Below are 20,425 nucleotides of genomic sequence, written 5' to 3' on the forward strand. Positions count from 1 at the left end.
TCACAGTACTGAAGTCTCTCAGACCCTTACAGCTGGCTACAAAGCCACCGAGATGGCCAGTGGGGATCTGCCACTCGAGGTCTGAGACAAAGCGCAGTGCGAATCAGCTTTGTTGCATTTGGGGATATACATTTCCATCACCGTTACCGCACACTGAACCATGATTACTGTCAGTGGCTTAATTTGCATACTCTAGGTCATGTGCAGTCTGGAAGCAAGAAAAGGAGAATATAGCTAGTAAGGTCAAAGAAAACTTAGATTGCAGTGCTTCCCTAAAAGATATTTTCCGATCATTCGCACAAAACATATCTTTTGCCGTAGTGGTGCATCAGCGGACAGCACAACAACGCCACATTGCGGTTGCCCGCGTCATGCGCAGCGAGCGCGCGGCACCGCCCCGCGCCCCCATGGAAGAAGCCAAGGCTGCCCTACCTTCCCTAAACTCTGTCACACCAGATGCCTCTGCTATCGTTTGTAGCAGCAAGTGCAGCTCAGAGGCTAAGGCGAGCCCATCGACCTCCGGGGATGTGGGCCCCGAAAGCTAGTCTCTGGACGTAAGACTTTCAAGGCGAGCGCGCCCCTCGCAAGAGCGGGTGTGCAGCGCCCCGTATAGTCGATGGACGTGACTCTCAGTCAAACGAAACTTGCAAGAACTTGCAGAAAGGAGATCAAATTTAATAAAAATTCAGTCGTACATGTACACATGTATAAGCAAAAGTGACAGAACGCGTAAACTGGGGCAACAAAATTCCTGTGGTAAGTTGCGCATTCATCCTTGCCCTAATCTCTACTGAGACCTTTTTTTGTCTGCAAAATTCATTTTCGAAGGTGCATTTGGCATGTTTTTCTGCCTTACAGCGTTTTGACTGAGAACTCTGATCAACTGACAACAACGCGTGGGATAATAGGAATTGGCCATTTCATGTACATACCCTTTGTGTTGAAGCATGACCACACACGTAGTGCTGAATTTCAGAAATTTCACATAGTTACTTCCCCCCAAAAAACCCAGAATACCTTAAAACATCGACTTAAATCCTAACATTTGCACAATTCACTTTATTCATGTGATGAAGCTATTCGGCCCTTTATATCTTATGGCAGCATAGATGGCTTCAAATACAAGTTTTGGGTCCGTAATTGTAACACGTGAAAACGTTCAGAATGACGCTACGAAAGCTTGCAACTCGGCTGCTTATCAGTGATCAGCTTTCCTGTTTTGTCTAATGCTGAACCCTCCGCGGTGGCTTAGCGGCTCTGGCGTGGCGCTGCTAAGCATGAGGTCGCACGTTTGATTCCTCGCCGCGGCCGCCACATGCAAATGACGATAAGATGCAAAAACGCTCGCGTACTCACATTTAGATTCACGTTAAAAAAGCCCCAGATGATCAAAATTAATTTGGAGTCCCTTACTGTGTGCCGTATAATAAGATTACGCTTTTTGGTACGTAACACCTCAGAATTTTTTCCGACTTGTACTGAATGTCTACTATTATAGCCTAGACAACAGTTGCATGTATCAGTCAGCTCCATAAGTGACTGTCAACTTTATCTGCCAGCATTACGAGATTAGGTTTTTGCAACGCAAAGACCTTTCCTGTAGGTATACCTGTTTACCCCTGTGCTGCGAAAATGAAATTCGTTTGAAACTAACAGGTTCCCGGATCTCATGAACGCATCTCTTCATTTCTTTAACACTTTCTGTCATAGTAACAATGATCTATCAGCAGGCCGCGTAGGTGTCACATGACATTACTAGCACCAATTTTCGCAATTTGAACTACAGTAGCATCCACTGTTACCTGGAGCCTAACGAGTCCATAAAGTTAGCGCCTGTAATTTTCCTTGCCTTCGGCAGTTGCGTTGTTTAGCTGAATTATACGGAACCATCTACAAAGCTTCGTAAATAGGACGGTGCAAATACGCAATGTTTGCTGGAATGCCATGCGCCTGTCCTTCCAAAGCTACACTGTCTGCGCAGACGAGCCCGACAGCCCTGGTCTTCCGTCGACCCCCGGGGCCCGAGAGGAATACGAAGACCTCTCTCAAGGAGCGGAAAGCACGTCGCCTTTGCCTCAATAGTGAGAAACAACTTGCCCTTTCAAATCATTTCCTCACACTCTACCAATACATGTGAGTCAACTAATCACGCACGTACAACTTTCGTCACTAATTTTCCCTAAACTTCAACCGATAAGTTTCTTAACGTTCTTAGTGACCGCGAAAGACAACTGAACTTTATCTGTTCAAAAGCAGACGGTGAAGTTCCGCGCACCATGGTTGAGAAAGGCCATTTCTTGCGAGACATCACGTTTCAGCACTCAAAAGCAGCGCTTGATGCAAATAGTGTGATGTCTACAGTTTCATTTGCAATTTGGAGTACGTCATAGATCATGTGAGCAGTTCGTCTCGGAGGTAAGACAATTTCACCATCGAGTGGTTGACGAAGGACCCGAGATAACATTTCCATGGTTGCTAGTCGCGGTGGCGTCCATGAAAATGACCATACAGGGGCAGCTGTCCGATCTGCCCATGCGTCATAAAAGCATCAATTGCATTGCCATTCCTCATTCGAGAGCCCACAAAGCGAAAAAACTTGGCGCTCTTGCGCGGAACTTATCATTTCATCAATGGCATTCATCCAACTGCTCAAGCGCGCGTGTTCATACCCTGAACCCTAATTTGAAGCTTCGTATTCCGTCCGACCTTCCCTGACATGACTTCACTTTTCTGGCCCATCTATGGCTGGCAGTAGAGTTTTCAAATGCATATTCCATCATGATTGGAATGCCCAATAGCACACTCTGGCTTCTGCGGGTGCCACGAAGCCATCACGTACAATATTTGCGAGTGCCTTCGTTAAAACTACCAAATAGCCACGCTCGATCATATGGACACGTGCCCACTCATGGAAAGTAAAATTCTTTTACACTGACCTATACGGACAAGCGCGAGCCACTATAAAGGCGCTGCTGCGTTATGTAAGAGATAGTGAACTGTGTGGCCAGTTGTCACTTTGCACTGTGTGACGTTGAACCGTATTAGTGGGACGTTGAGACTGTGTGTGACTACATGGCGTTTTCGGAGACTGACGGCACCCACAGATGCAGTTCTATCGTTTCTTCTTTATCGCTTGTATTTCGCACCAATATCTCCCTTCCCCGGTACAGGGTAGCCAACCGTAGATATCCTCTGGTTAACCTGCGTTTCCTTTGTTTTTATCCTTCTTTTGGAGTTCGCTTCATATAACTACTGCTTGACTGATGCCAATTCACGCATTTTCGCTTTGATATAAATTCACACAAACCAAGGTATGTCCTTCGTGGTGGGTAAATTTCAATTTTGCTGAATATGCTCAGGGTTCAACTCTGTCACGGTAGGCGCATTCAAGCTGTAGGATGGAAAAGCACATTTAAAGCTTCCGAACGCTTATCAGGGAAGGATAAGGTGTCAGGGAAGATTGTAACGTCGTTCCTAAGCATCAATTCAATTGCTTTGCGTTCAGTTTTAATTGTACACCGTAGCAGGTACCTTTTCCTATGCCTGTTCTAGGAGCTTGACGGAAATGATTGTTCACATCCACCGTCATTGTAGCGATAGCGCTGAGTAATACTCAATTAGGCCCAATAGACACAGTGACCGTAGAAAATGCAAGAAGGTGCAGCCGCCATAATAGCGCAACTTTTCGAGAAGCGCACACGTCACGCGGATATTTTGCGTTCGGCACTTATCCAGCTGAAAATGCTGTTTCGTTGTACTTTAACTTTGTTAAAAGCGCGTGCGTTATCGTAAAGTCCGAATACATTCCTAATTCTAAACGTCAATTAAAAAAGAAACCAACTTTGTGTTGTTCTTAGCTCGATTATACCTTGACTTAATGCTTCCTACTCAAAACCGCGCCCCTATATATTCGCCTGATTTTTCTCGATGTTGCTCCATAAACGCTATTTGCAAGCCCATTTGTACTGAACTTCTTCCCACAGCGATGCTTCACTGCACGCCGAACTGCGGAAGGAAGACATAGAGCTCCTCAGGCTCCTGTCAGTACGCCGGATTTGCGACTTGATGGTTGAAGGCAAAAAGGAAAAATTCTATTTGAAGTGAGTCTACTGTTTCTTACTCATCCTCTTTTTTTCTTCTTTTCAGCCAAATAGCGCAAGATAGAAAAGCAACTTCAATTTTCAAAGCAAGCTACCTATGGTAATGTTTCTTAGGCCCCTTGCTTGTCTTTCGCGGCTGGCTACGTATTAATGCGAATAGCTGTTTGGCTCTTTTTCTCGTTGTCGGGGTGGTGGCATATGCTCACGGGCAGCCGAGTTGCGGGGCGTGCCAACTATTATAGCTTTTTAAGACGCATGTGCTGTCACGTGAGAGCTTTGGGGTGTCTGAAGGTCTAAAGTAATGATCCTGTGGAGCTCTTTGGAAGGACAGGCCTCTTCCGCCGCCGACCTGTGGCAGCTGCGAGACGGTCCGGCAGCGACAGAGGGAGGATAGCAGCCACCTTTCATACCGATGCTCGCGCCGCTGGAGACAACCCACATATTATAAGACCGAGACCGACCAAGCTGGCAAGCGCTTTTTATTCCAAAAAAAAAGGAAGACCCCAGCTCAAGCGCGAAGAAGTAGAACAGGAAAGATGATGATGGCGATGTACAAATGAAAACGACGAAGTATGTTAATAGTGCTTGCACTAACTTCCCCCCGTCATGGAAGCGGCCAGCCTGGTCGCAGATTAGAGATTATCTAAACGGGGAGTTAAGGGCTTCATCCGCGAGAGGTGAACAGTAAGGCCATTGGTTTGGAACAGTAAGGAACAGTAAAGCGCTCAGTAAAGCCATTGGTTTGCGGAGGATAGGTAGAAGTAGATTTGTGGGTGGTATCAGCGGCCCGAAGAACTTCCTCGAGAACTTGGGGAATAAACGCCTTGCCACGGTCACTCATAAGAACACGAGGAGCTCCGTGGCGCAAGACGATGGGGCGCAAGAAAACGTCAGCGAACTCAGAAGCGGTACCGTATCGCAGAAAGGCAATCTTGGTATATCCTGTTAAATGGTCGACCGAAGTGGCAATACAGCGGTGACCGGAGGGTGCCAAAGGCAAGGGGCCATATATATCAATGCCAACAAATTCAAAAGGTGCGTCTGGGCAAGGGAGAGGTTTGAGTAAACCGGCAGGAGGGAATGTCAAGCGTTTGCGGTGCTGACATGTCGCACAAGAGGCAATGTATTGGGCCACCGTTGTAGATAGGTCAGGCCAGAAGCAGCGGGTCTTGATGCGGTCGTAAGTCTTGTGGAAGCCTAAGTGGCCAGCCGATACATCGTCGTGAAGTGCCTCTAATACTCGTATTACCTACCGCGCAAGCATGTAAGCAACCTGTTGTTCAATGACCTTTCTTTCGGACGGCCATACACGACAGGGGCGTCGTCATATTATAGCGGAACCATCGGTTATGATGCAGCGTGTAGCCGCAGAAGTTTGGCGTAACACAGGGGGACAGCTATCGAAACATGCTTTGTGCTTCGCCAAGACCACCTGTAAGGCTTTGGACTGCGCCGCTGTTAGGTCAGAACCAAGAACGGCTGGGGGAGGGAAAGAATCATCCAAACCTGAGGTTGGTGCTGGCGATAAAGAAGGGCAAAGCGTGACTATAGAGACAGGTTGAGTGTCGGCGAGGGTTGCCACAGTCAACCCATTGGGCAGCATTACAGGATCTGGGGTCGTGTTGCAAGCAGACAGAAGGACGCGGCCACGTGAAAACTGGACGTGCAGGCGGCAATGAGAATTCTGCGCGAAATAGAGCGGGAAGAAGGGACGAATAGAGCCTCTCCATCGGCGATCTGACTGGATGTTACGGCGAAAACGTCTTCGTGACCAGGACGCAGGATGTAGTCTGAAGCGATGGCCAAGTTCACGCATCAAGGTGAAGAGTCCGTAACAGGTGCAAGCGCTGTGTACGTGATATGGACAACTTCCTCTCTACATGAAACGACGGCTGAAGCAGAATGTAGGAAGTCCCAACCGAGTACAAGTTCATGGATACACGTTGGAAGTATGATAAGCTCAATGTGGTGGCGAATACCGTCGATGAGAATACGAGCACTACTCTCCGTCGGGGTGAATGAATGCATTTTCAGCACCACGTAAAATAGGTCTAGGATAATGCGTTTTTACTTTCCGCAGCCGGGAACACAGATCACTACGAAGAACAGAAATGGCGGAACCAGTATCGATGAAAACTGACGCGGGAACACCTTCAACAGTTACATAAAGTAATTGGCCGGGCGAACAGGAGGAATTTTTGAAGACCGATAGGAAGCAGTTTTCCCCCAAAAAAACTGCAACAGTTAGTTTTCTGAGCGCTGGTGGGCAAGATGGGAAGTGGGGCGAAGCGGTGATGTAGAGCGCCGGTAAGGCGAAGGAGAACGACGTCTGGCTGAACGGGAACTATGAGGCAGTTTAGCAGCAGCTGGAGGAGACCGAGAACGCTGCTGAGGGAACGAGTACGATTGAGATAGTAGGCGTCTGGTCGGCGAGTGCGGTCTCTCGTGCTCAGCACAGCCTCGTCTTTCATCCTGCTGGCGACGGCGGCAGAAACGAGATATTTGGCCGCGTATACCACAGTAAAAACAAACCGGACGAGGTGGACGCCACTGAGGGTAGGATGGCGCAGCAAGTGCTCTGGTTCCCATCGAAGCCAAATGGTCATAGGTATTGTCAGTAGGCACAGAGGCCACAGTAGGGGTGTGTAGCTAAGCAACATTCGCGTAGGTAGGTGTGGGACGCGCTACCGGAGCAAGATGCGTCGTGGGTGTAGTCAGCGCTGTCAACTCTTGCTTTACGACCTCGCGCAATTCGAAAGGGGGGGGGGGGGGTTGGGGCACAGGCAGGAGGTGAAGGCCCCAGGTTTTGTATTTGGAGCTCTTTGCGGATGATGGTGCGGATAAGAGCAAGTAGATCTGAAGAATGGGGAACATGAGGATCGCTGGTGTGTTGAAGACGAAGAGACTGCAGCTCGTCTAAGCGCTGACGCGTAGAAGTGATGTCTTGGACAGAATCCGGATTTTGCACGATTAAGGCGTTGAACGGGACAGACCCAATGCCTTTTAATATGTGTCGAACGCGTTCGGCTTCCATCATGCTAGGGTTCGCATGGCGGCACAGAGCCAAGACATCCTCTATGTATGAGGTATGAGACTCTTGTGGAACTTGAAGGCGCGTGCCCAGCTTCTGTTTGGTGACTTCCGCACTGCCAGACGAGGAAGCGAAGATTTGTCGCAGCTTCGAGGTAAGCGTGGACCAATCCGCGATTTCGGATTCCTGGTTGAAATACCACGTCTCTGCAACACCGGTCAAGTAGAACGCAACGTGACTAATTTCTGGATGTCGTTCCACTTATTGCAAGAACTCACGCGGCCGTAGTGGTCGATCCAATCGTCGACGTCATCTCCGCGGAGTCCCGCAAGGACAGGGGGATCGCATTGAGGGCTCGTCACAGTCCAAGAGGGCACCGCAGGCGGAGTCGTCTGTGCGGAGGGTCAAAGGTACCAGAAGAGCCGCGGATTGGAAGTATCCATCGTTGTAGGGGTAGCTAGGCGCAGGTGGCGACCGGAACGTAGCTCCAGGGAGGACGGGAACGCGAGAGGATGTTGGGGTCTTGATGTACCTCCACCACTCTATAAGACAGAGACCGACCAAGCTGTCAAGCGCTTTTTATTCAAAAAAGGGAACGCCCCAGCTCATGCGCGAATAAGTAGAACCGGGAAGATGATGATGGCTATGTACACATGAAAACGACGAAGTATGTTAATAGTCCATACAATATCAAGAATCGACTTATAGCTAGTATTTCAGCCACCTACACTGCCGCTGCAGGGGGAGGGGGGGCTGGTTAACAGCTATTTTCTACGGTTATTACGCAATAAAAGAAGAGCTACACCTTAATATCTTCACTACATGATATATACACGTTCAAGCCCATAATTTATTTAATAAAGCGAAGAGCTATCCAGAAGCGTTCGCCTATTTGCTTACACTAACAATCATCATAGATGGCTTCTGCATAATTTTTTGAAGACACATTATCTCTGTTTTAACCTGTGCAACCTTACAAGTTTATTGCTAAGCCTTTGAATCTGCTTGTATGTAAAGCTTACCTTACTGCAGGATGACGTCCTCGGAGAAGGTTGACAAGCTTGGGAGATACCGCGACTTCACCATTTTTAAGCTTCCTTACCCAGGTAAGCTTGTGATCTTTTTTCCTAGCTAGCCGGGAATTGTCGTGGAAGGGAAGAGCTTTTTGCATTGAAGTATGCAAAGTATGTGCCTACAAACAGTAGTTGCCAGCGAGTTGTCTTGGCGCTCGATATGCTATTGTTAGGGAATCTTATTTGAATGGGAAAGAAGCAGACTTTACAAATTCCTCATTGACATTGTTTTCGGTGCTACATGACATTGCTATATACCATTCGCGCCCTGCTCTTTGCGTTCATGTCTACAAAGTGACCGGCGCCACTATTCTTTAAACTTTGTTTGAATCACCCTAGGGTGCTTACTGTTGACTAGAGGCATCACCTATGTAAAATTTTTATAGAGAAGCTTTCGCCACACGGAACGCATTTTGCACGTATTTATGATGAGGCGTTGAAGCACCTGTACTGCGGAACACGATGCATGCTCTATTGAATTGTGCGGTTTGCATTCACATCCTGCGACAACAAATCCACCGCGGGAAGCTACTTGGCAGCGACATGTCGGGTAAGTGTTGCATGTGGTTACTGCTCAACGAGCGAGTTCGTTTGTCCTCGTGTAATACTCCGATTCAAGAGAACAAGACATAGTCTACCAAGTGACAGGACAAAGGCTGGCATATGTACCGACTTTCTCATCTAATTGTAGCCCTTGTCCACTAGCGTTGAGCGTTGGGCCAGTTGTTGCATCATGTGTGACTGAGCGAAATAAGGGCGGAGAGACCTAGTGGCTCGCCATGACATTCTGCTCAACCAGTGTACAAAGCAGTTCATTGCTTGATTTTCCTTTCATGCCTGCAGGATATTGCGACTAACAATATTGCCCAACTGACATGTCGTAACTGTTGTGGCGTGACTGATAGGCAAGCACTGCACCTGTTCCTGCACTTTCACCACAAGCGAGCTGATGTTCTGCGGTGTACTTTTTTCTATTTATCTTCCGTATACGTTATTGCGCGTTTTTCTGAGCATGACATTCGCTTATTTGTTGTGTAGCTTCTCTTTGGTATACACTAATAACTTTAAGTTACACACTTTGAATTTTACAGTTTTTTCCCTTGAATCTCCACTGCAGGTTGCGAGTTCTTCGAAAAGTACGTAAAGCAGCTTTACAATCCTGAAGGCCTTTACTTCGACTGGACGCAGGTACGTTCCTCCATGTCCGTAATAGCTCCTAGTAGCTCGTCTCGGTATAGGTCTTGCCAATGGCGCCAGTGTTTCGAGGCTACCATTGTAGAACGAACAGGTTTCGTTACCGAGCACATATGGAATGAAGTTACGTGAGTGCTCTTTTAAAATAGCAAAACTAATCACGTACTACAACACCGAATTATAAATATTTGAAGCAGACAAGGCATCACAGCATGTATTGTACCTGGGGTATTAATATTTAACAATTGCGGCTGCAGTCAATTGTGCCACGTCACACGAAACGCGATCCCGAAATGCTAGAGCGACTCGTAAAGGGAACCGGTGTGGCTGGCTCCGCAGTGCACTTTAAAAATAATCTGCCAGTCTTGGCGCTGATAAGTTGTTTGGCCGAATTGGTGCTGCATATAATATACCAGCTATACCACAGCACCTATCAACGCTTGGTGGGTTCAGTGACAAATGAAATTCATGCTCAGCAATGGGAGCCTGACGATAGGTTTTCTTTTGCGCTTCCTAAAGGACGGCGCATGATACCAGCCGGAAGAAGATTTCAAATAGTTTCCAATGTTTCGGCTCCTTCGCAGGAGCTTTGTTAAAACGACTAAACGTTAAAAACGAGTTTTAAGACTATATTAGTAGGTGACCTGGCCCCTTCCTTGAAATACGTATCATCCTGACCAGACGGGCTTCCGTGACACATTCTACTCCTTCTGAGCTTCTATCCGACGATAGCCAGCTCCAGACGTTAAGGCAAACATCCTTTTATCGGCCCATGGCCTGACACTGAAACTTCAATGCGAACAGCTAAAGCTCTGTTAAAGTTCCTGCATATCACCAAAGCAGACAAGCGGCTCTAGCAGGGCTACTGTCTAATGTAAATAAGCACTCACTTCTCTTCTCATCATCATCATTATCTAGCTTCTCACTTTCACTCCCCTTTCTGCGTCCGTAGAGCATACTACCTCAAGACGACCTCTGTCTTTCTTATCAATAAAATCTTTGTACGATCTGAATTTCATTTTTGCTTAAGTTACAAGCTCGCTGTTCACAAATGCATCCGCTACTCAAAATATTGGCCTCCTTCATTGCGGCAATAGGTACAATTTTAGGTGATAAAAAGTAAAAAAAAAAAGTGAATTGAGTTGTCGCAAACAAACACAGCAAGTTTTTATGCTGCTGGAAAAGCTGTTTTGTATACGATATTGCAGTAGTTTTAAGAACTGCTGTGTGTTTCTTCTTTGCGAAGCATAATGTGGACGTCGAGCTGGAAGTTCCCGAAACCAGCATTTCTTCGGAGCTCAACATTGACTGGAAGAATTACAAGGTGAGTGTAAAAAGAAAAAAAAAAAACTTTCAGCCATTATCTACAAGGTAGTGCTTGTAAGGAAACTACTGCCAGGTACTTTTCCTATTGCAGAAGATACGAAAATGCTACAGCCACCGTCAAGAACAGTTTAGTACGGCACTGACTAAATAATGTATCGCTATTACACTCGAATATAGTGTACTTTGAGCGTACAAAATCGAAATAAAAGCTTTACTTGCGCATTTGTAACAATGAAGATGATGTCTCCAGGACATGGCTCGTACCCACTATGGAGTATGTGCCAGGAATTTGGTGGTTGTGCGCACACTTAATGAATTCAGAAGAAATCAGCTTGAAGAGGCCAAACTGAGAATAAAATAGTTTAACTGAGAAATCGGTTAAGACGAATGGGCGAATACATTTTGGAAGAAAGGATTCACTTAATAATTTACAATAGAATGAATTTAGAAGTTAACATATGGAATGGTAAAGAAAGTATTATCGTGATATGCGTTTTGTTGCCTGAACGAATTTCCACACAGCGTCACATTTTCCCTGTGGCTAAATCCCAGCGCCGAGGCCTTAAGGGAGAGTAATACTGCAGCTTTTAAATATCTTTGTTGTCCTCGGCATTGTTAGTTCCACCATTGTTACTTCCACCAACCTCGGGCCGATTTTTTTTTCTTCATTCATACGCGTTCACGGATGACAGTACATTTCAGAACTACAGCGTAAGAAGTGACACCAGTGGGTGAGCCAGAAGTTCATCTCACTTGCGTCTACAAGGCTGCAGTGGCTACGTTGACAGTCAATAAGCAAATATCGTTTTACGAACGTTCTAACGTAATCTTCATTTAGTAGAAAGCAATATACATCGCAATGACAGGATATTTCCGGACACAATAAAAAGAAAGCTGTTCATTAGTGCTTTTTTTTTCTTTTCAGCATTGGGACCTGGTAGAGCTCACCAAAAATTACCTTAAGTTCTTACTGAACGTCATTACCGACGGTAAGGTTTGCTTTTACATTCATGAATCGTCAGTATCAGTTCGCTTCACATTAGTCCGCGCTCGGTACGCTAGATGTTTACCGCCGCGTGTTATGCTGGGAATACAAATTAAGTTGTTCTTTTGACCTCTGCTTGTGGGCAGGGGAACTCCTTAGTCTGTTGATTTCCAAAATGCGTATGGCTCTTCACTATAGCCGCAATAAGCAATCGAAAAATGACACTCAAACATCCGCATGAATGAAATTCACCGGTTATGCCGACCTCTTGCTCTACATGACCCTTGCGACCACATTTAAGTCAAGTCGTGCGGCGGTCTCTTTGCTTACTCCACTTAGCTGTCTTTTTACTCAGTGGCGAGTTTAATACCATTTTTTTTGTCAGTAAGTTACTGTACTTATTTTGATGCTATAATTTGAAGCACACTATACAATGGCTTGCGAGATGGCCTTTTAAGACGTTCCATTCTCACGTGGCTAGTTCCATCAAGTTAACAACAATGTGGAGTTCCAGTCCTCGCCACAGATGTGCTACGCAGTAAATAATGTTGCTCATCAACTAAATTTCATTCGTACCCTTACCCACGTAATTGTGGCGCCATGTGTATTTTATATAGGGAAATAATGTCGGATTTTGCGTGCCAAAAGGAAGATCTGAAAATGAGGCACGTGATAAGCGGGGGGGGGGGGGCTACGCGTTAATAACTTGGGTTTCTTACCTGACCTTTGGGTTTCTAACGTGACCACTTGGGTTTCCGTCCAATGTTTTCTTAAAACTTAATTATATTCCCCGTATTGGTAATCTTGAGCGCCCAAGCGTATTTGGGTGAGCTTCACCTTTCTCACCTGAGGTCTCAGCACTGCCACACATGAGACGGTCGAGCATAAAGCCGCTGAAAGTGCTACTCGCCTCCTATACAGTAGCGTTCATGAAATGAAGGGTTAGAGGTAAGCCAAGGTTCTTTTTGTAGAAATGCAAGAAGCTACTCGCGAATATGTGGAGTGTGTCAAGTTGCCTAATTCTGGGCCATTCTTGTTTTGCGTGAGATTTCCTCTCAGCGTGGAAATCTATAGACGAGCATTCGATTGTGTGTCAATGAATGCAAACTCTTGGCCTTAAACATATACTGAGTAAGTATTATTTCGATTGGTTAGACAACGTAGAAAATACAGCGCCAGACAGTGCATATCATTCGTTATAGCTTAGTTGTGTGCACGCACTTTGAAGACGTCAGTTTCTCGCTCGAGTTTATGGTTGGTATGGCGCACAGCCTGTGCATAACGTGAAATGAGCAGATATCAGGGTTGTAAGCTGACTAAATCGTTTTTTACTGTGGTTTTAATTAAACAATACGACTGCATTCGTTGTGCATTGTACTCTTAAGCACACTATTAAACTTATTAACGGCTGGAGCTGTGGCCTAAGTTTTCATGTTCGCTTAAGCATATAGCGCGACATTGCTGCAGCACACGAGTATCAGTTCATCCAAGAGTGCCCTATTGTAATTTCTGTAAGTCACTGCAGCTGCGCGGAAAAGGCGGTCTTCGCGTTCGACGTGAGATATTTCAAATATTGCGCTATGCCATGTCGTAAAACGGGCGTTATCTATATTGACAAAAAAAAATGCTAATTTACGTGCACCATGGCAGTAACTATTTTTCTTCGAAATTACTCTCCCTTCATTCTAAATCTCAGTTCTGCACGATCATGTACATTTGCCATTGTAGCCCCTCTTCTCCTTCCGGCAGGATGAGTCCATCCTAGCGACCTCCAACGTCAACAGGCTCCATTGGATGCCTACAAGTTTAATAATCTCATAATTTCTTCTAAAATTCTGCCCTGCTGAAGTTTCTCTTTCTACTGCAACTCAGATGATCTGTTATACGCATTACGTTACGTGCGCGACTACGTATGTTATCCTCAACTAGAATATTTCTTCTCGATCCGTCGTCCGACCCCTTAATTTACATGTATCGCTGATTCGTCTGACTCTCTTTTGAGCTCTTCCAAACTCTAGAACGGTTCGGAACACTAAGCTCTCTCCTTTTGGGATCCGTAAAATTGGTTTGTAGTTGACATCTTTGAATGTCTGCTTATGTATGCACTGCGGCTTTAACTGCCAAATCTAACATGACACACACTTAGGTGATTCCGGCCTTTTGGTTCACTGTATCTCCGGCTGGGACCGCACGGCCCTGTTCATCTCAATGCTGCGTTTATCCCTATGGGCCGATAACAAGATTCACCAGAACCTGTCGGCATTGGAGATGGCCTACCTAACTGCCGCGTATGACTGGTTCCTCTTCAGGCAAGTTGATCGCTTGTTGTCAAATACAAGCGATCGTTTAGATGTCTTCTCCCATAATTGTCCGCCTGTGCTAATTATGCTCACATTTTTCTGCCATTTCAGTCATAATCTACCTGACCGGGTACAAAAAAACGAAGAGGTGAGTTTTGCTCTGAGTATCGAAAGCTTTTTTCGTTCTTCTTCCTGCTTTAAGAATTCATCCGGAGTTCCTCCGTCTGACGTACAAAATTGCTGGAGTGTGAGAAAAATAAGTGTAGTTAATGGCAGAAGTGAAAAAGTTAGGCGATTAAACTCTAAACCATTGAGAGTTGCTGAGGGTCCCGAGATCGTGAAATCGTCGCTGGGGGTGGGCTCGAGAGTGCTTCCAAAATATTGATGTGAGTAAATGGTGAAACCAAGTGGCTTGATTTGTCACTCAATAATGACGAGTTACGCAAAGATGGTCATGGTTCTGTTTCTAATTGTCGCTTGTGCATATTGTTTGGCGGAATGTTTGAGTAAATGAAGGTGGCGCGTCGGATTTTGTGGCGGCAATAGTGTAGCGTGCGTCCAGACGGGGGCAAAGTTAGATACGTTACAGGCACAGTTGTAGAATCTTACGTTATGCTTGCCAGTGAGGGGGCTACTGTTGGGATGTGACATATGCCATTTTCTCACACAAAAATAGAAACTACACAACCTCGTCGGCATTCTTGCGGAACTGTTGTTTGCTCAAGATTTCCGATGTTTTGAGAAATTAGAGGCAATAGAGCACAGCGAATGCTTCACATAACAACTGACCATCTTTAGGTATATGTCTAATTGCTATAGAAACTCTCGTGTCACGCAAACAGTTCAAAAAAGCAGCAGAGCAAGAGCTTTACTACTACTATTGAGCTGAAGCTTTCTCCGTTAGCCATTTCCTAGCTGTACATGGATCGGTGGTATCGACATTCAGCAAGGGCTGCCGTTGCGTGTGCCACCACACTAGGAAGACTTGTACCCTTGAATATTTTGATAACCGCGTTTGTAAAAATCTATTGTTCCCTGCATTGGCTTCTACTTGCAGATATTCTTCTTCTGCTTCAACATGCTGAAGTATATCAGCACGGAAGAGTTTTCAACGCTAAGCCTGTAAGTTTGTTTTGTATTTACACCAGAGACCATAGTAGCATTAAATGTTTTTCCCCCGACATTTTCAGTAATACCGCCAACAAGATCCCTGAAAGTATTGGAACGGCCAAGGCCTCGGGTACGTAAACTTAATCACAACTTCCCCGTTCCGCGTTCTTTCTTGAGAGCGTGTTCAGATGGCTTCCTTGGCACATTTGGTTGTTCATTTTTCTTTATGAAGCCAGGCTGCACGCATATTCAAAAATTATCAGTTCTTCAGGGGTGCGAAACGTCCTTTGCTCGGCGGTATGTGGTGCGTAGTTCGGTAAGCTGAGCATTATGTACAAAATGTTTCCAATTGCAGCACTCCACGAAAAAGCACCCACTAAACGTAGAATTCAAACGACGACGTTCCTTGCAGGCTCAATTTGAATCGTTTGCTTAGTAGTAATGGCCAGCAAGGATGTTGTTCGCACCACGTTCCTTATGGCTAAGAGCAGCGAGTAAGCTAGCCAGGAGTGTCGACTCAGTTAACAAACAATGCATTTATGTCACTTTGTATCCTTCGCTTAGTATAGCGCTTCCTTTCGCGGTAGCTGAGTGAGGAAGGTGCGATAGCGGGACGACGACACAAGAAAAAAATTACCGACGATTACGTTACTTCCTAATGCGAAATGTGAGCGCAGCAAATAAGCTGTTTCACCTTTTGGATAGATTGAGGCAAAGAAATCGAGCAACACATGTATGCGCTATCACATAATTTTTTTATTTTTCACACGTATTCCTTTAACAAAGACTCCACTAACAGTTCTTGACAGTCATGAAGGAAGCTTTGTGGTCGGAGAAATAGACTGATATATGTTCGACTTGGTACACCAATGCTTGATTCTCAGACGAGATCTATACAAGTGCCTCGCGAGGTTGTCACAGCCGTGGGGGAAGCAGAGGCTAAGCGCCGCCGCCGAGAAGACCCTGCCGTTCGCGCCGCCGAAGCGGAGGCTCATCGCCGCCGTCGAGAGCAACCAGCAGTAAGCGAGGCTGAAGCAGAAGCTCATCGCCGCCGCCGAGAAGACCCTGCAGTTCGCGCCGCCGAAGCGGAGGCTCATCGCCGCCGTCGAGAGCAACCAGCAGTAAGCGGAAGCGGAGGGGGGCGGCGTGTACACCCAGCGGCAAACGATGGGGGCAGAAGCGCGCGCAGCAAGCGGACAACACGATAAAGGGAGGAGGGAAGAGATAGCAGCGACTGACTGATGCCGCTGACGGCGATAGTGAGTCAACCCCAGCTATCCGCCACACAAGAACAGGGGGGGGGGGACCCTTTCCTCCTCTTTCTGCATGGCGGCGACGGTGTTCTATGCAGTCACGTTATCTTGACTCTCTAGCGGCGTCAGCGGCATCCAGCGGTATCAGTCGGTCGCTGCTAGCGCTGGGGGGATGAAAGGGGGGCGGAGCTGGTTACGAGGCCGACGACGACGCCGACGACGACGCGAAACCCAGGAACGGACGGCAAAGAGCTGCGCTCTAAAAAACTTCGCTCGTCCTTGGCCTTAACACCATCGGAAACTTTTCTGAATGGCTTCTAGCGCAGTTATCACATGTCGTGGCGGGCGTACTGTGACCAGAGATGGCACGTGTGTAAATGAGGAACACATACTTTGCTCCGTGAAAGTGGTCCCCTTACAACTTATAATATACTTGGCTGCCTAACAGGGTAGCATAACGGCGAAGATGGCCTAAAATAGACTGCCATTTCGCCACGCATATTAGGATTTTTCCACACGCGCACTCCTCACGCATGCCTCGATCTGAAGCGAACTGAGGTCTACACTGCCTATACACAAATTTCTTGCATTTAAATCTGACTTACGCGAGCTATCTAGCGTATAATGGAAATTAGAATGTGGTTGTGCGGCAGGACGCGGTTATCTTCTGTTACTCTTTTTTTTTTTCGCGGTGGGAGTGAGGCAGTTTTTCGGGAGATTTAAGGCCGTGCTTGTACACTCCGAATGATGAGTCAGAATTCAGGAGTCTCCTGGTTAATCGGAAGAGTTGTCAGATATGCGATTGCCACCGTGTGATCTACGCGCTGTGCGTGTCTGTCTATAACGCCCAAAACTGGTTAGGGGCCTTCAACGCCTTTAACTACAGCAAGTGAATGCTACGACCTTCACAAAAGCTTCCCTCATCGCGGACAGTGTCTCACATTCATCTGAGAGGTATTAGTCTGGCTTGTGCAGTTCGAATCGCACACATCGAGTCGGCGACTCTTAGTATAAGAGCAGCTGAAGGGATGAGATTAGCGAAACAAAACTTTTTCTTCTTCTTGCCTTCCAATTTGCATTGTTTTTCTGCAAAATGCACAGAAGCCACTGCAGAACATTAGCCAATCTGCACAAGCTGTGCAGTTCTAAATAAACGTACGCACTGCGGCACACGGAGTTGGAGTGCGTAGGTATGGTTAAGGGAAGCACTGTATTCACGGGCTTCAGAAATCTCGCCTCGCTTCTTAAATTACTAACCAACCGAAAAGGTTCACAAGCGTGCCACTAAGTATAACATTATTGTAAATATTCCCCCATCCAGGCAGCGGCGAGGTAATATTTAAAACTTTTTTTTGTATATCAAGGGTGAACACCTAACGCCACATATGCTGGCCTTTTTTTTTTTTTTTGTAGCCCCCCTTGACGCTAGGAGGCGGAGGGAGAAAGTCTGCATGCCCAGACCCTTCCAAATGCGCCTTGACACCTCCTCTGGAAAGGGAAACCACGGTTATGGAGAGAGCACTGCTCGTGGGGTGCGGTTCTGACATGCGCAGAGCTCGGTGGAGAAACACCTCCTTCGGAACTGTGCACTGTGTGTACTTTGTGGCGCAAAATACATTTCTTACCTAGGAAATCTAAGCAACTTTCGCAAGAAGTCCTTTTTTGCACTGTGTCTAGAGGGGAAGTCTCCATAGGAGGCAGGCTGCAGCACATTCATCACCTTCATTTACCCTCCGTTCAAGCTAGGATAAAAACAAATCTGCTAGACGATTCCTGTATTCTCTAAAATTATTTTATGGCTACTATTGATTGTGAATTTCGTGAATTTTTTAGTTCTAAAGATAAAACAAACTACAATTCGGCACTCTTAACGCCGCGCAGCAGTACATCATCAGACGCGGAGCGTTCCACTGTGGCCTTACTTTTTTTCCAGCAGCCAATTTAGACATTACGCGCCTTTAGAATGGGCCAGAGGGGGTCAGTAGATAAGATCGCATATAAGGAAAGCATGTTATTGTATGATCGCTTACATCTTTGCAAGCGTACTACTTGTGTGCTTTGCTTTGGAATTGTTGTGTAGCGGAAAGAAGTCATTACTCGATCATGCATGTCGCGTGCGCCGATGGCGCCTTTGCAGCGCTTCACATGACGCAGTCGGAGCTAGCCTATCGCTTGGCGTTCAGAGAAGAGTAGCTAGGCAGTATTTTCAACGATCTGAGCGGTAGTGGTCGAGTTACCGAAATCTCGCTCATTCATAGAAGGCATACTTCATCAGAACCCACCGTTGGCTGCTTAGGGGCTTTGGCGTTGCGCTGCTAAGCACGAGGTCGCGGGATCAAATCCCGGCCTATGCGGCCGCTTTTCGATCAGGCCGAAATGCAAAAAGAAAAACGAAAGTTTGTGTTCTGTGCATTGGGTTCACATCAAATAACCCCAGGTAGTGACAATTTATTGGGCACTGAATTGATTTGGTGCTATTTCTCCGCTACAGGGGAAGAGTCTCAGGAAACCGATGCCAGCTGTTCAGTACACCGGATTGCGGCAGCCGGCACCAGCCACACCGGGCAAGAGACGCTGCAGGTGGACGCGACCAGTGCCGGGCCATCAGTGCAAGGCTTCGATAGCGATACCAGCCACGATGCCAGCTGCGAAAGCACCTTGAGCAGTCGGGGACCTGATGCACCGCGAAACTTTTCTGCGCCAGCCGACTCCAATGACGAATGTGGAAGAAGTGGGCAAGTTCCTTGACAGTTGTTTGCTTGTTAATGATTGGATAGTGAAAGACGTTAACTTTTCTAAAAGGTAATGTTGTTCTACGTGACGCCAGTGTTAAATGCAATTCCACATCAGTCAACGTGGTCGCGAGGGGCATTGGCTAATACTGAGAGAACCAGGTATAGCACTACCTGAAGCCACAACTTGGTACCACAACCACAAAATTTTTCGAACTATGAATTTGACAAAATAATTAATTTAGGCTCACCGTGTGCATCTTTCCTCGAATGAAAAGTCATATCGGCCTGCCCAACCAATATTTTTTTCACTAGGGCTTTGGGGTAGTGGCGCAGTCGCACTGTGTCGCTAAATTCTTGCTCCAAGAACTTCTTGGGTTAGCTCACGTAAACATTTAAGCCAATACACGGAGTGCCGGTCGTCGCTGTAGCACAATTATTATAGGACCGTTGGCATAATGCAGAGGCAGCGGGTTAGGGTGCCGCGGGCGGGAAGTTATTTCTTCACCTTTAATTTTGCTCTTACTTTATGAAGATTGGGGGCGCGTTGAAGATCCCCTGGTGGTCAAAATTAATCTGGAGTCCTCCGCTACGGCGTGCCTCGTAATGAAATCGTGGTTTCTTGAAGTAAAACCCCAGAATTTCATTCTGTTTTACGAAGAGCATACCGCCAACTTCTGTTGTCGTTTGCTGAACCTGTTTATACTTCCGCACCTCTCATGTTCCGCGTGAAGAGTCGCTTACGTCGTTCTGGTCTTGGGTGGGTCTTCGCGGCCGCCCAATACTACTTTTACGCTTGCACTGTCTTAAGCATGACGCGAAAGATTTCCTTCGTAGTTGCGGATCGCAATGCGGCACGAGATTTGCTAATTCCCTGCCCAGTTAGGGGAGTCTAGCGGCAGCACAGGTAGATAGTTTGGAACTAGACGAGCTGTGTTCGACGCTGGCGCGATTGCGATTCTGTATGTGACCGAACGGCTTTGACGTACCCGTGAGCAAGACAGACATTCACACATTGACGCGTAGACTCTGTCCTCATCGCAGATCGCTTTCAAGATAGGGCCCACGGGGCTGTGTCATACGGAGCACCCGCCAGAGTAGAACAACCCCCCCCTCCCCCTGCTCCCTCCCTTCCTCCCGGTGCTTTGCGTACCAAAGACGGCACGCTTCAGTGTCAGATTGCTTATTCTTCATTCAACAAGAATGAATGAGTAACACATAGTATGCAGACGAGGGTCCCAAAGTGAATAACCGCAACGGGACCCTCGGTTCTAAAAAAAAGATGTATTCAAAGCGTGGTTAAAGCTGCAAAAATAGAAAA

The 20,425-nt window shown here is 46.7% G+C and overlaps 1 protein-coding gene across 1 annotated transcript; it reads left to right on the plus strand.

Annotated features, from left to right (window-relative positions):
* The first annotated feature begins 1,944 nt into the window (after positions 1-1,944).
* On the plus strand, positions 1,945-19,120 carry LOC142556974 (phosphatidylinositol-3,5-bisphosphate 3-phosphatase MTMR14-like). The gene is made up of 11 exons (XM_075671419.1): positions 1,945-2,081; positions 3,984-4,100; positions 8,164-8,237; positions 9,322-9,392; positions 10,645-10,722; positions 11,650-11,713; positions 13,856-14,018; positions 14,121-14,157; positions 15,067-15,131; positions 15,200-15,249; positions 18,864-19,120. The coding sequence occupies exons 1-11, from the start codon at positions 1,945-1,947 to the stop codon at positions 19,118-19,120; spliced, it is 1,113 nt and encodes a 370-aa protein (XP_075527534.1).
* The last annotated feature ends 1,305 nt before the right edge of the window (positions 19,121-20,425 follow it).

Source organism: Dermacentor variabilis, chromosome 1 (assembly GCF_050947875.1).
Source record: "Dermacentor variabilis isolate Ectoservices chromosome 1, ASM5094787v1, whole genome shotgun sequence".
In the NCBI taxonomy this organism is placed as follows: Eukaryota; Metazoa; Arthropoda; class Arachnida; order Ixodida; family Ixodidae; genus Dermacentor; species Dermacentor variabilis.